The following is an 18,368-nucleotide window of genomic DNA, read 5'->3' on the forward strand; positions in this document are numbered from 1 at the left end:
CATATCATCTGCAAAGAGTGAGAGTTTGACTTCTTCTTTGCCGATTTGGATGCCTTTGATTTCTTTTTGTTGTCTGATTGCTGTGGCTAGGACTTCTAATACTAAACAGCAGAGGTGATAGTGGACATCCCTGCCGCGTTCCTGACCTTAGGGGGAAAGCTCTCAGCTTTTCCCCATTGAGAATGATATTCGTTGTGGGTTTTTCATAGATGGCTTTTATGATATTGAGGTATGTACCCTCTATCCCTATACTCTGAAGAGTTTTGATCAAGAAAGGATGCTGTACTTTGTCAAATGCTTTTTCTGCATCTGTTGAGAGGATCATATGATTCTTGTTCTTTCTTTTGTTAATGTATGGTATCACGTTGATTGATTTGCGGATGTTGAAGCAGCCTTGCAGCCCAGGGATAAATCCCACTTGGTCATGGTGAATAATCCTTTTAATGTACTGTTGGATCCTATTGGCTAGTATTTTAGTGAGAATTTTTGCATCCATGTTCATCAAGGATATTGGTCTGTAATTCTCCTTTTTGATGGGGTCTTTGTCTGGTTTTGGGATCAAGGTAATGGTGGCCTCATAAAAGGAGTTTGGAAGTTTTCCTTCCATTTCTATTTTTTGGAACAGTTTCAGGAGAATAGGTATTAATTCTTCTTGAAATGTTTGGTAGAATTCCCCTGGGAAGCCATCTGGCCCTGGGCTTTTGTTTGTTGGGAGATTTTTGATGACTGCTTCAATTTTCTTCGTGGTATCGGTCTGTTCAGGTTTTTTATTTCTTCCTGGTTCAATTTTGGTAGTTGATACATCCCTAGGAATGCATCCATTTCCTCCAGGTTATCTAATTTGCTGGCATAGAGTTGCTCATAATATGTTCTTATAATTGTTTGTATTTCTTTGGTGTTGGTTGTGATCTCTCCTCTTTCATTCCTGATTTTGTTGATTTGGGTCATTTTTCTTTTCTTTTTGATAAGTCCAGCCAGGGGTTTATCAATCTTGTTAATTCTTTCAAAGAACCAGCTCCTAGTTTCTTTTTTTTTTTTTAAAGATTTTATTTATTTATTTGAGAGAGAGAATGAGAGCCAGAGAGCACGAGAGGGAAGAGGGTCAGAGGAAGATGAGACTCCCTGCTGAGCAGGGAGTCCGATGTGGGACTCGATCCTGGGACTCCAGGATCCTGACCTGAGCCGAAGGCAGTTGCTTAACCAACTGAGCCACCCAGGCGCCCCAGCTCCTAGTGTCGTTGATCTGTCCTACTGTTCTTTTGGTTTCTATTTCATTAATTTCTGCTCTGATCTTTATTATTTCTCTTCTCCTGCTGGGTTTAGGCTTTATTTGCTGTTCTTTCTCCAGCTCCTTTAGGTGTAGGGTTAGGTTGTATATTTGAGACCTTTCTTGTTTCTTGAGAAAGGCTTGTATTGCTATATACTTTCCTCTCAGGACTGCGTTTGCTGTATTCCAAAGATTTTGAAGATTTGTGTTTTCATTTTCATTGGTTTCCATGAATTTTTTAAATTCTTCTTTAATATCCTGGTTGACCCATTCATTCTTTAGTAGGATGCTCTTTAACCTCCATGTATTTGAGTTCTTTCTGACTTTCCTCTTGTGACTGAGGTCTAGTTTCAAAGCATTGTGGTCTGAAAATATGCAGGGAATGATCCCAAACTTTTGGTACCAGTTGAGACCTGATTTGTGACCTAGGATGTGATCAATTCTGGAGAAAGTTCCATGGGCACTAGAGAAGAATGTGTATTCCATTGCTTTGGGATGGAATGTTCTGAATATGTCTGTGAAGTCCATTTGGTCCAGTGTGTCATTTAAAGTCTTTAATTACTTGTTGATCTTTTGCTTAGATGATCTGTCCATTTCAGTGTAGGGGGTGTTAAAGTACCCCACTATTATTGTATTGTCGCCAATGTATTTCTTTGCTTTTGTTATTAATTGCCTAATATAATTGGCTGCTCCCATGTTAGGGGCATAGATATTTACAACTGTTAGATCTTCTTGTTGGATAGACCCTTTAAGTAGGATATAGTGTCCTTCCTCATCTCTTATTACAGTCTTTGTTTTAAAATCTAATTTGTCTGATATAAGAATTGCCACCCCAGCTTTCTTTTGGTGTCCATTAGCATGGTAAATCGTTTTCCACCCCCTCACTTTCAATCTGGGGGTGTCTTTGGGTCTAAAATGAGTCTCTTGCAGACAGCATATCGACTGGTCTTTTTTTTAATCCAATCTGATAGCCTGTGTCTTTTGATTGGGGCATTTAGCCCATTTACATTCAGGGTAACTATTGAAAGATACGAATTTAGTGCCATTGTATTGCCTGTAAGGTGACTGTTACTGTATATTGTTTGTGTTCCTTTCTGGTCTATGCTGCTTTAGGCTCTGTCTTTGCTTAGAGGATCTCTTTCAATATTTCATGGAGGGTTGGTTTCGTGTTTGCAAATTCCTTTAGTTTTTGTTTGTCCTGGAAGCTTTTTATCTCTCCTTATATTTTCAGTGACAGCCTAGCTGGATATAGTATTCTTGGCTGCATATTTTTCTCGTTTAGTGCTCTGAGGATATCATGCCAGTCCTTTCTGGCCTGCCAGGTCTCTGTGGATAGGTCTGTTGCCATTCTAATGTTTCTACCATTGTAGGTTACATATCTCTTCTCCCGAGCTGCTTTCAGGATTTTCTCTTTGTCTCTGAGACTCGTAAGTTTTACTATTAGATGTCGGGGTGTTGACCTATTTTTATTGATTTTGAGAGGGTTCTCTGTGCCTCCTGGATTTTGATGCCTGTTTCCTTGCCCACATTAGGGAAGTTCTCTGCTATAATTTGCTCCAATATACCTTCTGCCTTCTCTCTCTTTCATCTTCTTCTGTGATCCCAATTATTCTAATGTTGTTTCGTCTTATCGTATCGCTTATCTCTCCAATTCTGCCCTCGTGATCCAGTAATTGTTTATCTCTCTTTTTCTCAGCTTCTTTATTTTCCATCATTTGGTCTTCTATATCACTGATTCTCTCTTCTGCCTCATTTATCCTAGCAGTTAGTGCCCCCATTTTTGATCTCACTTTATTAATAGCCTTTTTGATTTCGACTTGGTTAGATTTTAGTTCTTTTATTTCTCCAGAAAGGGTTTCTCTAATAACTTCCATGCTTTTTTCAAGCCCAGCTAGTATCTTTAAAATCATGATTCTGAACTCCAGATCTGACATCGCACTAATGTCCGTATTGAGTAGGTCTCCGGCCGATGGAACTACCTCTTGTTCTTTTTGTTGAGGTGATTTTTTTCGTCTTGTCATTTTGTCCAGAGGAGAATTATGAATGAGAGAACAAAATGCTAACAGGTTAACATCCCCAGAAAATATACTCTAAACAAATCAGAAAAGATCTGAAACCAGGGGAAACAAAGGGAAAGAAAGAAAAAAGAAAGAGAAAAAAAAGATAAAGACAAACAAAAACAGAACAAAACAAAAAAACAGAATATGATCAAATATGATCAGGATGGTGCATAGATAGCCACATACTAGATTTTAGGTGTATTTTGGTCTGTTAGAAGAAAGTGCCTCCTAACATTTTAAGGAAAGAAAGACATATATATATATATATATATATATACACCAAATAAGGGTTGATACGATGAAGGGATGGAATATGACTGTAAAAATGAAAAGTATAAAAAATTTTAAAAAATGAAGTGATCAGAAGGTGTTTGAAAAAATAAAGAGGATTTAAAAAAAGGAAAGAAGGAAAGAAAAGGGGAGAGAATATGATCATGCAGGAGCCTGGAAAAAAGCCATACACTACAGATTTAGGGTATATTTTGATATGTTAGAAGAAACTGTATCTCAAAATTTTAAAGAGAAAACAACATATATATATGCCAAAAATAAAGGTAACTACTATAAAGGGATAGAATATGACTCTAAAAATGAAAAATGAAAATGTTTTTTTAAAAAAAGGTAGTGATAAGATGTTGGTTGGAAAAGGGAAAAAGAAAAATTAAAAAAAAAAAAAAAACAACAGTTGGGCGCCTGGGTGGTTCAGTTGGTTAAGCGACTGCCTTTGGCTCAGGTCATGATCCTGGACTCCTAGGATCGAGTCCCACATCGGGCTCCCTGCAGAGCAGGGAGTCTGCTTCTCCCTCTGAACCTCTTCCCTCTCATGCTCTCTATCTCTCATTCTCTCTCTCTCAAATAAATAAATAAAAATCTTTAAAAAAAAGTTAAAAAAATTAACTTTGAAAGACTAATGTATCATGGTAAAAAAGCCATGAATTCTATGTGCAGCTTTCCCCTAGCTCTGGAGTTCTCCCGTTCTCATTGATCAGTAAATTTGGTCTTGGCTGGGTGTTTGTGCTGATCTTCTGGGGGAGGGGCCTGTTGCTGTGGTTTCCAAATGTCTTTGCCAGAGGCGGAATTGCCCCGCCCTTGTCTGTCCCGGCTAAGCAAGCTGCTTGGGTTTGCTCTCCGGAGCTTTTGTTCCCTGCAAGCTTTCCGTACAGATTTGGAGGACGAGAGTGAAAATGGCAACCTCCCAATCTCCCCCCAGGTGGAGCCAAGAATTTAGGGCCCCGCTCCTCAGTGCGCCTCCGGAGAAAAGCAGTCACTCCCGTCTCCCCGGTCTTCGGCCGCACTCCGTGCTCACCCGGCCTGTGACCGAGTGTTTCTATCTCTGGCACCCGACCCCGTGTGGAGTCTCCAAACCCAGCAGATCCCTGCGGTGCGCTCCCGTGCCGCTCCTCCGGGGGGGGGAGGGGAGTCTCCCCGGATCTGCCCCTTGTTGGGTCCCTGCTGGAGGAGCAGTGGCCCGACCGTGTCGCCCATCGCGGTTTATGGCAACCCCAAGCTGAGAGCCCACACCTCGGCTCCGTCTCTGCAGCCGGCTTCCCCGCTCCGATACCTGGGAGCTCTGCCGCACTCAGGCATCCCTGGTCTTTCTGTGACCCCGAAGGTCCTGAGACCACACTGTCCCGCGAGGGTTCCACCCCCCGCTTAGCCACTGCAGCGACGTCCCTCCGCCGAGCCAACTTCTAAAAGGTCCGATTTTGTGCTCCGCGGCTCTATCACTTGCCAGAAGCGGCCGACGGAGGCCCCCTCCCCCGCTGTCTATCCTCCCGAATATCGCTTCGGATTCACTTCTCCGCACGTCCTACCTTCCAGTAAGTGGTCGCTTTTCTGTTCAGAGAGTTGTTGCTATTCTGTTCTTCAATCTCCTGTTGAATTCGTAGGTGTTCAGAGTGGTTTGATTCCTATCCAGCTGAATTCCTGAGACCAGATGAAATCCAGGTCTCCTACTCCTCCGCCATCTTGCTCCCTAACCTCCTATAGATTTCTTGTCTTCCTTCAATTTAACTTTTGTTTTAGCATCACATAGAAATTGCTCTTGCCAATGACCTCAAGTGCCAAAAATATTGGATATTTTTTAGAATGTAATCTTACCTGAACCCTCTCTACTATTTGTCTGTGTTGATCAATTCCTTTTTTAGGACCACTTGCCTCTCTTGTCTTTCATGATGTTGTAATTTTAGTGTTAATTAAACTGGAATAAAAGAGTGATATAGAATTTGTATTCAGATCAAATGTTGCTTAATCAGAGATGCATTCTCTGGTCATTTTATCTAAAATAGTAGTCCTGACTCTCTAACTCTCTGCTCTATTTATCTCTATGGTACTTATCATAACATATCATATTATCAAGTCATTTATTTCTATCTCTTTTCTTTTTCACATTAAAATGTACACTCCCCAAAGGCATACTCTTTGTAATTTTTGTTCACTGCTTTGTCCCTTGTACCTAGACCAGTTCCTGGCATATAGTAGATATTTTATAAATATTTGTCGAATAGATGAATGAATATTGAGAAGAATGAATAGAGAAGCAGCCTAGAGAAATTTCCAAGTGTGATGCTTACATTTATATACAGTGACATTTTACCCTTTTCTGTTTAATAATACATGTATTCTAACTACATATACTATTATTAAATACAAGTTTAATTTTTATTTTAGTTTTCTCAAATTAGCTTAAGAAACTCCCATTTACTTCTTTGTTGCTTTAAGACTGCTGTCAGAGATTCTAACAGTCAAAAATTACTTGAAACATAGTAACAATGTGATGGAATGGAATCAATATATATTTAAGTTTTTATTTTAATTCCAGTTAGTTCACATACAGTGTTATATTAATTTCAGGTGTACAATACAGTGAGCCAACACTTCCATATATTGCTTTGTGCTCATCAAGATAAGTGTACCTCTTAATCCCTACTGCCTACTTAACCCATCCCCCTACCCACCTCCCCTCTGGTAACCATCAGTTTGTTCTCTATAACTAAGAGTCTATTTCTTGATTTCTCTCTCTTTTATTTTTCCCCCCTTTGCTTGTTTCTTTTGTTTCTTAAATTCCACATATGAGTGAAATTATATGGTATTTGTTTTTCTCTGTCTTACTTTGCTTAGCTTAATACACTGTAGCTCCATCTATGTCATTGCAAATGGCAAGATTTCATTCTCTTTTATGGCTGAATAATATTCCATTGTGTGTGTATGTGTATATATATATATGTATATATATATACATATATATATACTGCATCTTCTTTATCCGTTCATCAATTGGTGGACACTTGGGTTGCTTCCATATCTTGGCTATTGTAAATAGCACTGCTATAAACATAGAGCTTCATGTATCCCTTTGAATTATTGTTCTTGTATTCTTTGGGTAAATACCCAGTAGTGTGATTGCTGGATCATAAGGTAGTTCTATTTTTAACTTTTTGAGGAATGTCCATATTGTTTTCCATAGTGGCTGTATCAGTTTGCATTCCCACCAAAAGTACACTGGTGTTCCTTTTTCTCCACATCCTCACCAGCATTAGTTGTTTCTTGTGTTGTTGATTTTAGCCTTCTGACAGGTGAGAGGTGATATCTCATTGTAGTTTTGATTTGTTTTTCCCTGATGATGAGAGATGTTGAGCATCTTTTCATGTGTCTGTTGGCCATTTTATGTCTTCTTTGGAAAAATGTCTGTTCATGTCTTCTGCCCATTTTCAATTATATTGTGTTTTGGATATTGAGTTTTCTAAGTTCTTTATGTATTTTGGGTACTAACCCTTTATTGGATATGTCATTTGCAAATATCTTCTTCCATTCTGTAGGTTGCCTTTGGGTTTTGTTGATTGTTTCCTTTGCTGTGCAAAAGCTTTTTCTTTTTATGTAGTCCCTATAGTTTATTTTTGCTTTTGTTTCCTTTGTCTCATGAGATTTATCTAGAAAGACGTTGCTAAGGCCTATGTCAATGGTATTTGCTGTCTTCTAGGATTTTTATGGTTTCAGGTGTCACATTTAGGTCTTTAATCCACTTTGAATTTATTTTTGTGTATGATATAAGAAAGTGGTCCAGATTCATTGTTTTGCATGTTGCCACCCAGTTTTGGAATGGATCAATATTTTGATCCATGTGTGAAATTCATTTTTTTTTTTTGCTATAATCAAAGATATGTAATGTTTTAGCAATTTTGTTTAATAGAATATTACATTGTTTGGGTTTTGTAATACATTACAGAGTGAGGTGTAGCTTGCTAAAATTAAGGTATACCAAGTCATAAATTATTATTGTCAAGCTATAGCCAAAGAAAGTCACAGATTTGTCAGAACATTAGGGAAGTTTGTTTCTGGACTGTAAAAAAGCATGGGTCAGGGGAGTAAGCAATTCTGGTGGAACAGCAATTATTTATATTCCCAATTTTGGTAACAATAAATTTGTATACTGATTAAAAAATGTGAAGTTGCACTCAAGAAGGACTTGGGAATAACTATGTGTTATTCAGGATACTGTGGAAATGCTATGGAGAGAAATGGAATAGATTTCCAAAGGAAGAACATTGATAAGCATTTCTTTCTTTTTTTTTTTTTTGATAAGCATTTCTTAGGTTTATTCTCTACCCTGAAATCACAAGGTATTTCAGAAAATCTACAAATATCTAAAATTACCTTCTCTAATAGAATGTCAGTTGCTCTGGGAATGACTGCTGTCTGATAGTTTTCACTAATGAACTTGCCCAAAGGAAAGGTAAATATGCTCAGTGGGTTTCTTCACAGTGTCAGAGGGATTAAGTGATAATGACAATAGAATAGGATGGAATTATGCATATTTTCAATCACAGACAATGAATTGGCAATGTGGTCTGAATTGGACCTTTGATAACAGAACAGTAAGATGAATCTCAGTATGATGTGCAAGATTATGGAACACTATGAACTTGGAAAAAGAGAATGTAAAGATGGGCATATGATGCTCATTAGCAAAACCCTTTTGTGAACTCAGAAGCGGCCTAGCATCAACAAGTAGATGTTTTAATCCACTTCCTGGAGGAGTCTTCTTGGGTTACCTGAGATGAGTGGTCATGAGATTATTTTAGTGATGCTATCATGGGCAATAAATAAATAAATCAGTCTAATCCACTGACTCCTTCTGAAGCTCAAAACTGTTCTGTTTGTTAACAGGGACAACCAGAAACTCAAGACCACTGTGGGTCACTACCAGACCGACATGTAGCTAGCAAGCGGAGGGTAATGATGGTTCCTGACTGTGATAGGGACATATTCTGGATTTCAATTTGCATATCTCGTCATGGAAACAAATGCTTCAAATATCATTAGAGGATTAGAACAGAAAGTATTTTAATTTGGATCCTCTGTTTATATATCCTTATATCAAGGAACCATCTTCCAACAGATTAGTGAAAAGATGCTTAACATCACTCATCATCCGGGAAATACAAATCAAAACTATAATGAGATATCATCATGCATCAGTCAGAAATGGCTAAAATTAACAACATAGGAAGCAACTGGTGTTGGTAAAGATATTGAGAAAGGGGAACACTCTTTCACTGTTAGTGGGAATGAAAACTGGTGCAGCCACTGTGGAAAACAGTATGGAGGTTCCTCAAAAAGGTAAAAATAGAACTACCCTATGATCCAGCAATTGCATTATTAGGTATTTAACCAAAGGATACAAAAATACTGATTTGAAGGGATACATGCACCCTGATTTTTATGGTAGCATTATCAATAACAGCCAAACTATGGAAAGAGCCCAAATGTCCATTGACATGAACGAATAAAGAAGATGTGGTAAAACAAAACAAAACAAAACAATGAAATATTACTCAGCCAATAAGAGAGAATTTAACCTTGCCATTTGCAAGGATGTGGATGGAGCTAGAGAGTATGTGCTAGGCGAAATAAGTTAGAGAAAGACAAATATCATGTGATTTTACTCATATGTGGAATTTAAGAAACAAAACAAATGATCATAGGGGAAAAAAAGAGAGAGGCAAACTAAGAAACAGACTCTAAACTATAGAGAACAAACTCATGGTTATTATGGCGGGATGGGTTAAATAGGTGACGGGGATTAACTAACTGGAATTTAAATTAAAACTAAAAAAAAAAATAATAAGGTACCTATCTTACTGCCTTACACCATAGAACCAGAGGAGAAAGAGAGATTAATCTATTATCTGGAGTGATTAAACCCAATAACTAAGGGGAAATTAGGTTGCCTGTATGCAACAGGGACAGGTAGCCTGCGCTGGGAAACCAGGATATCCCCCGAGGTGCCTCTTAGTACTTTATACAAGTTATTGCAAGTTAACTTTACAGTTTAGTCTTTAGTAGGTAATAGGATATTTGATTGGACTCTGAATTTGAGGAATAGGGTAATTTTTCCAGCAATGTATACAATGACTCTCAGGATTGTGCATCTTGTTATTTTAGGGAAAAGATGAGAACTTCTTTGTATGAAGAATAGCTGTATTTTTTATGTTTATTATTTATTTATTATTTTTTAGCTGTCTCTTTTAAAATAGAAATATTGATTCCTGAGATTAAAAATTCCTCATATCATTGAGATCATATGATACATGTCTTTCTCTGATTGACTTATTTCACTCAGCATAATGCTCTCTAGTTCCATCCACGTCGTTGCAAATGGCAAGATTTCGTTTTGACTGATAAATCACAGACCTGTACCTCTGAAACAAATAATACATTATATGTTAAAAGAAAAAAAAAAAGAAGATAGTAGGAAGGGAAAAATGAAGGGGGGATATTGGAGGAGGAGATGAACCATGAGAGACTATGGACTCTGAGAAACAAACTGAGGGTTCTAGAGGGGAGGGGGAGGGGGGAATGGGTTAGCCTGGTGGTGGGTATAAAAAGGGCATATATTGGGGTGCCTGGGTGGCTCAGTTGGTTAAGCGACTGCCTTCGGCTCAGGTCATGATCCTGGAGTCCCGGGATCGAGTCCCACATCGGGCTCCCTGCTCAGCAGGGAGTCTGCTTCTCCCTCTGACCCTCTTCCCTCTCGTGCTCTCTATCTCTCATTCTCTCTCTCAAATAAATAAATAAGATCTTTAAAAAAATAAAAAAAAGGGCATATATTGAATGGAGCACTGGGTGTTATACGCAAACAATGAATCATGGAACACTACATCAAAAACTAATGATGTAATGTATGGTGATTAACATAACATAATGAAATAAAATTAAAAAAAATAGAAATATTGAGTTGTTTTATTGTTGTATGGGAATTCAAATGTGCATGAAATGGTGCATATGGAAGCTGAGCCATCAGAGTTGTGAACTAGGCTGTTAATTGACTTACGGTGCCTTAGTTACACATCCTGTTTTTTGGCCTGCTCTGTGAAAATGGATTTGGGTCCTTAATGTAATATGCCTTTATCCACTGGAATCAACTTTGGCAGTAGAGGGCACTGGAGAGACATCATAAGAAGAGAGGTTTTTTTGTTTGTTTGTTTGTCTTTAAGTGAGGTAAAATTCAAATAACGTAAAATTCAGCATTTTAACCATTTAAAAATATTTAATTCAGTGGCTTCTATTACATTCACAATGTTGTACAACTATCACTTCTAATTACAGAAATTTTCACCATCCTCCAAAGAAACCCTTTTGTACAGTTTCCCATTTTCCCTTTCCTTTAGCCCATGGTAATTATTTAGCTGGTTTCTGTCCTTATGGATTTGCCTATTTTAGATATTTCATATAAATGGTATCAATACAATATGTGCCTTTTTCTGTTTGGCTTTCTTTCATTTAGCCTAATGTTTTCAAGGTTCATCCATGTGTACCCCTTTCCTTTTTCTGGCTGGATAATTTTCCATGGTATGGGTACACCACATTTGTTTAACTCATTCATCAGTTGATGCACATTTGAGTTGTTTTCATTTTTTGGCTATTAGGAATAATGCTGCTATAAATATTCATGTACACATTTTTATGTGGACATACATGTTTTCAGCGCTCTTGGGTGGTACCTAAGAGTGGAATTGCTGGGTCATGTGCTGACTCTTGTTTAATCACTCAAAGAGCTGCCAGACTGTTTTCTGAAACCACTGCACCAGTTTACATCCCCACCAGCACGGTGTGAGTGTTTTATTTTCTCCATAACTTCACCAACACTTACCATCTGTATTTTTAAATATAACACAACCTAGTAGGTGTGAAGTGGTATCTTATTGTGGTTTTGTTCTGTACAGTAATGAAGACACAGCTAATGCTGTTTTGAAAAGACAAGTTCAAATTAAATTGTCAACTGCATATGAAAATAAATGTGCTAGAAAAGACAAATGGGCAAATAAATAATAAAATATTGTGACAGTATTAAAATCACATAAGACAAAACAAATGGGTAAATATAAAGCACATGACAAAGAGGAATAGTTTATAAAGATAAAACAGAGTGTACATCCCTTTTTATACTCATGGCAGATAGAGTGGAGAGAATAATTAACTGCTCTTATCTTTCTGTTGTGTCAGGATTTTTGCTCAGACTCCAGGTTGGATGTTAGATGTTTACATATTTTCAAAAGAACTGAGAGACACATTCCCAGAGAGTTGTTGAAAGTGGTCTGCACTTGGGGTCCTACACATAGACTCATGCTGTGTGTTTTTGAATGAATGAATAAACAAATGAAAAAAAATGTGTGAATGAGAGTTCGGAGGCAGCTTTGAGGATGGCTCAGCATTGCTATTTACCAGCTGATGAGCTTGTATAATCATTCAACCTGAGCACCTATTTCTTCGTGAAAAAGGGTTAATAGTAATGCTCCTTAACTAAGAAGGCCGCTATGAAGACTACATGAAATTAGTTGATCATTGTGGGAAAGTGTTCTGCAAACTGTAAAGAACTCTTCAAGGTTAGATGTTGTTATTTTCCTACTCCTTTGGGGTAGAAACAGTGGAGGTTGGCTTAAGTTCAAGCCCTTTTCTGTGACTGTCTCTTGCATACCTTTTCTTACTGGAGGATTGCTTTAGTCTGAATCAATGGCCATTGTCGGTCAAAGGTGAAGTAATAGCTCCTTTTGGAGAAAGTTTATAGTCTCTGTTCTTGGGTAAGTGTCCAAGCATTACTCTTAGGATGGCTGGTCCTACATATGGACTGACTTCCGGCAGATCAGCTGTGCTGCCCAGGGCTCACTTCCCTGGTAGGATGAGCTCGTGGCATTGCTTAAGCCCCGAGCAGTCTTCTAAGAGGTTGTTCTCCAAGGTGGACTCATGCAAACATTCTGAGGTCATTCTTCATATCATGGTCCAGGATATTTGATACATAGGTCCACAGACTGTCTTATACTGCTGACCAGCTACATCATGAATCAAGTATTAAGCATCTGTCATGTGCAGAGTTCCTGTACTAGGCTCAGAGAAAGTACAAAATGAACATGGATCAGTGTTCTTACATTCAAAAGTGTATATTTTTGTTAGATGTGCAAACAATAAAATTTGATTTAGACCTAACTGGTTATTTGGAGCTACTTTTCTAGGGCATTTTCTAGGACAATTTTCTTCCTTTCCTAGGAAAACTTTCCTGCATAATTTGATCAGTTTTTCCATGTGTATATCATATCTCAAAGCCTGTTTTCTTTATTGTCTCTTTTGCTTGTCATGGCATGCTGTGACTTTTTGAATCAACTAAATGCTATGATTCCTACTACTTTTGAAGAATTGAAGCAGAGTGGGCTTTCACAAGTTCTTCAAGATCATGTAGAAATTCTGGAACAGAGCAAGAGGAACAAGGAGAATAGTGCAAAGGTTATGAAATTAGACTTCCGGAGTAGAATCACATCTCCCCCACTTGAAAACTATGCTGGTGGGGCAAGTTCTGTAACCCCTAGTACCCTTAGCTGTACGTTGGGAATAATATTGTATGCACCTCACAGGGTTATTGAATATTAAATCAGATTGTGTGTGTGTGTGTGTGTGTGTGTGTGTATCAGTTATCTGGCCTATGAGAAGTACTTAGCACTTGTTAATCATTAATTATTATTATTGAGATTATCTGGCACGAAAATAAATTTTTTTTCTGTCTTTTTAAAATAGACATTTATTTTCTTTTCCTTATTATGAAAATGACATGAAAAACACATAAATATGTACAAGTTAGAGTCAATTCATGCAAATAGTTTTAAAGTCTTCATTTTCTATTACTATTAGTGAATTTTTTGGAATAAATTTTTGCTTACATTTAGACTATTTCCTTTGGATTTTTTTCTAAATACAAGATTACTGGATAAAAGAATATGAACATTTACAAACATTTCAGAAAATTTTATCAAATTACTTTTTGGTGCACTTGGGCCACTTGACATTCCTACCAGCTCTGGGTAAGAGTATCAGTCTCAGAATCGCATCCATGGTCAGCAACATTTCACTTTTCTTTTCTTTTCTTTTCTTTTTTTTTTGCCAATAGGATCCAACAGTACATTAAAAGGATTATTCACCACGACCAAGTGGGATTTATTCCTGGGCTTCAAGGTTGATTCAACATCCACAAATCGATCAATGTGATACAATCCATTAATAAAAGAAAGAACATTTCACTTTTCTATTCTTACTTTGGTAACAGGAAATTTCACATAGTAATTTTCATATGCATATTTTGATCAGTGAGACTGACAGTTTTCATGATTTTATTGGCCATTTTTTTTTTCCTACTGAGAGATAAAGGCAGATTACAACCCAGGTCTAGTGAGATCTAAAACCTCTGTCCTTTCCACACACGCCTTCTAAACCTGGAGTTACTTGGTGGACGTATCTTCACTCAGCCAAGCAGTCTCTGGAAGCCCAATCTCAGCTCCTGCATCCTGAGTGCATAGACCATGGGACTGAGTGCAGGGGGGATATCATTGTGCAGCACATTAAGGAGTACAGGGATTAGTGGGATCTTTTTCTCTGCAAGGTGTGTGACAGACAGCACAATAATACCTGTGTAGGAGAAGAAAATGAGGATGAGATGGGAGCTGCAGGTACCCAGAGCCTTCGACATTGCTTCTGGTGAGTTCAACCCTAGCACAGAGTGAAGGATTAACACGTAAGAAGAAAAAACCAGAGCCATATCACTGCCAATCAGGATCCAAGCTAAGATCAGTTGGTAAAATCTGTTCACAGTGATGTCATCACAGGCCAGACTGGTGACCCCCAAGTTAGAGCACAGGCAGTGGTCAATTTCATTCCTGGAGCAGTAGTGTCGCTGGGCAGCCAGGATGGGCACTGGGATGGTCAGCAGGCCATTCCTGAGCACCATGGACAGTGTGGCTTTGATCACGAAAGCCTCGGTGACTATGGAGGGGTACCGAAGGGGGTAGCAGATGGCCACATATCTATCAACAGCCATGCAGAGGAAGATGCCTGACTCCATGCCCATAAAAGAGTGGATGGCATAGATCTGAGCAAAGCACTCAGGGAGGCTGATGGCCTTGGCATCAAACCAGAGAATGGCCAGGATCTTGGGCATGATGGTGGCGACCAGGCCCATGTCCACAACGGCCAGTATGCCCAGAAAATGCTACATAGGCACATGCAGCATGACCTCACGTTGGATGGTGATCATGATGAGGATGTTGGCACCAAGAGCTAAGAGGTAGAGCAGAGCCAGGGGCAGGGAGAGCCAGTGCTGCCAGGTGTGAATACCTGGGAGCCCCATGAGGATGAACTGGGAAATCTGGAGGCTGGAACTGTTGGTAACACCAGTGGAGGGATCCATGGTGCAGGTGCCCCATTCTCAGTGTCTGTCCATAAAACTGAAATAGGAAGAAGATTGCATTTGAAAGTTCAGCTCAGGGTCCTCATAATGCAGACTCCCACCAATGATCCAGTTTCTTTTATGTGTGAATAACCCTCAACATTTTTTTTTTTTTTTTGCTCCTGGAAATATTCCACAGGGGAGTAATAAAATAAGCCAAAATTTGTTCTAAACATAAAGGTTGTAATAACCATTTATCATTACTACCTGTGTATCTAATAAGCATGTTCAAATGTATATATCAAGAATAATCTTCTTACCAACAGATAACAAAGATTAATATTTGGTTTCCTTCCATTTTTCTATCTTATATTTAAGCAGTTTACATCATTATATGAGGATAATGTTGTATCTTGCCTTTGTATTTTAGTATTGTGTTCTAGGACATAAAATAGGCACTCAGTAAAAATTTATGACATGGATGAATAAATAAACCACAACTTTCCAGTATCATTAAAAGCAATTTAGAATCTTAATTTTGGTGACTGTTTTATATTTCTAAATTTGGCTGTACCATACTTTACTCACCACTATCTTATTTTCAGATTATTTCCTTTAAGTAGAGTTTTTAAAATGATACAAAAGTGATACATACAAAGAACATAGCCATCTTAGAATTTTATTTTCAGTAATATTTTGATTTTAAGTGTTATAAATATACATGGTTAAAAGTCAAATAAAATAAAAAATATAAACAACAGACAGTAAGACTTCTGTGCTTGGGTCTCCTAAATCCCTTCCTTTTCCCCAGAGGCAGCCAGTAACTGAAGTTTCTTAGGAATTCTTCCAGAGATAGTTTTTGCATGAACAAGAATCTACCTATATTTTTCTTATAAAAGACAAAAGCAAATGTTAGCATACTCATCATACCCTTTATCTTTGTTTCCTTTCCTTTTCTTTCTTAATTATCTTGAGACTGCTCCATATCACAAACTAGATATGCCTCACTGTTAAGTACATGATTTTCTACCACATGGATATCTGATAATTTAATGAGAACTTCTGACATTCAATTTGTTTCGAGTATTTTGTTACTGTAAAAAATGATGTACTAAATGTACTGTTCATATATCTTTTGGGATATGTATAAGTTTATAGGAAAATTTCTAAGAGTGAATTGGGGGGTGAAATGGAAAAAGAAAGATTTTGATTGATACTGCCAAATTGTTTTTCAAGAAGCTATTCTGCCCCTGTACGAGAATATGGGTATTTTAAATGCCTTTTTTTTCAAAGATTTTATTTATTTATTTATTTGAGAGAGTGAGAATGAGAGAGAGAGAGAGCACATGAGAGGGAGGAGGGTCAGAGGGAGAAGCAGACTCCCTGCTGAGCGGCAGGGAGCCTGATGCGGGACTCGATCCTGGCACCTCGGGATCATGACCTGAGCTGAAGGCAGTTGCCCAACCAACTGAGCCACCCAGGCACTCTTGATGTCTACTGAAATGTTGCTTCATAGATACACTGTAGTACTTTACATACCCAGCGTTTGCTCAAGATTGTGTTTATGTTACTACATCCATCCATTTCATCACATCCCGAATTAGGAATTTTAGTTTAAAAATCTTTATTAATAGAGTAAGTAAAAATTGAAATTTCAATTTTGGTTCAGTTTTCACTTCACTGTTGAGTGACCTTTGACATTTTCTTTTTTTTTTTGAACTTTGACATTTTCAAAGATTTATTTTCCACTTATGTGCTTCTTCACTAATTTTCTCTTTTGTCTTTATGTGCAACTTATCTCATAGTATTAAATGAAATAATGTTTTTCAAATGCTCAGTGTGGAGTCTAACAGTACAACCTTATTAATTTGTATGGATTTCACTATATCTTTTTTTATTTCATTATATCTTAAGGGTATTACCTCTTGAATTTTCTGGAAATACTTCCTTCAATTCATTTTCCATTAAATTCTATCTTTTCTAAAAAATGATTTACACACATGCATACACAAACTTTTATATAGTCATAACAATTGTAGTTTTTATATTATTTTGTGACTTTTAAACTTTTAATGCTGCAAAATCAGTATTTTAATAAATATTTAATAGCATATTCTTTATGAAAATTTAATTTAATTTTTTAAAAAAGATTTTATTTATTTATTTGACAGAGAGAGACACAGTGAGAGAGGGAACACAAGCAGGGGGAGTGGGAGAGGGAGAAGCAGGCTTCTTGCTGAGCAGGGAGCCCAATGCGGGGCTCGATCCCAGGACCCTGAGATCATGACCTGAGCCAAAGGCAGACGCTTAATGACTGAGACACCCAGGTGCCCCTATTTTAACTTAATTAAAAAAAAATTGAAATTTCAGGGGTGATTGGATGGCATAGTTGGTTGAGTGTCTGACTCTTAGTTTTGGCTCAGGTCTGCTCTCAGGGTTGTGATATTGAGAGAGTTTCTCTCTCCTTCTCTTTCTGCCTCTCCCTCCCCAGCCCATTGTCTCTCTCTCTCTAAAATAAATAAATAAATAAAGAAAGAAAGAAAGAAAGAAAGAAAGAAAGAAAGAAAGAAAGAAATAGAAAGAATTTGAAATTTCACATGGAGTGAAAAAGTATCTAATTTCTCCCCACTAATAGTCAAACAATTGTTTCAGCATCATTCAATAAATGAGACTTCTTTTTTCCCATTATTCTGAATGCCCTTTTTTGGTCACATATTAAATCACAACCTATATTCAAAGATCACTGCCTCCCAGGACAATCTTTTCTGTTCTTAGTGTCACTACCAATTGATTCATGTATTTACCACACAATAGGGGAGATTCTTAGTAATAACTTCAAAAAATGTTTTAAATTAGTTAATTTAAATGCTATTTTTTGGAATATTATATATTAAAATACAAATTAATTATGGAAGAATTGATGTCTTTATCCATTGATTCTTTCCATTCAGAAATCTATATGTTTTTCCTTTTTTGTCATAGATATTTTTGGAATTTTTTTCTACTGTTATTACTTTTGTCTCTCATTGTATTTCCTTTTTTTTAGAAAATATTTTATTTATTTATTTGACAGAGAGAGAGAGCACAAGCAGGGGAAGTGGCAGGCAGAGGGAGAAGCAGGCTTCCCGCCAAGCAGGGAGCCCAATGTGGGGCTCGATCCCAGGACCCTGGGATCATGACCTGAGCCGAAGGCAGCCACTTAACTGACTGAGCCACTCAGGCGCCTCTCTTTGTATTTCCTGATTGGCTACTGTTACCTAAGAAAACTCCTGATGACTATTGTTTTTTAAGACTCTTTCCAAAATATAGCTCTTTTACACTATTGCTTTCCAAA

General features: G+C 37.6%; 1 protein-coding gene across 1 annotated transcript; it reads right to left on the reverse strand.

Annotated features, from left to right (window-relative positions):
* Positions 1–14,113: 14,113 nt before the first annotated feature.
* On the reverse strand, positions 14,114–15,055 carry LOC114219419 (olfactory receptor 56B4-like). The gene is given in 1 exon segment (XM_028116990.1): positions 14,114–15,055. A coding segment is annotated over 1 exon segment (942 nt).
* Positions 15,056–18,368: the final 3,313 nt, after the last annotated feature.

Source organism: Eumetopias jubatus, unplaced genomic scaffold (genome assembly GCF_037043125.1).
Source record: "Eumetopias jubatus isolate StellerSeaLion01/CBP00866 unplaced genomic scaffold, mEumJub1_p1.0 scaffold_13, whole genome shotgun sequence".
Taxonomy (NCBI): Eukaryota; Metazoa; Chordata; class Mammalia; order Carnivora; family Otariidae; genus Eumetopias; species Eumetopias jubatus.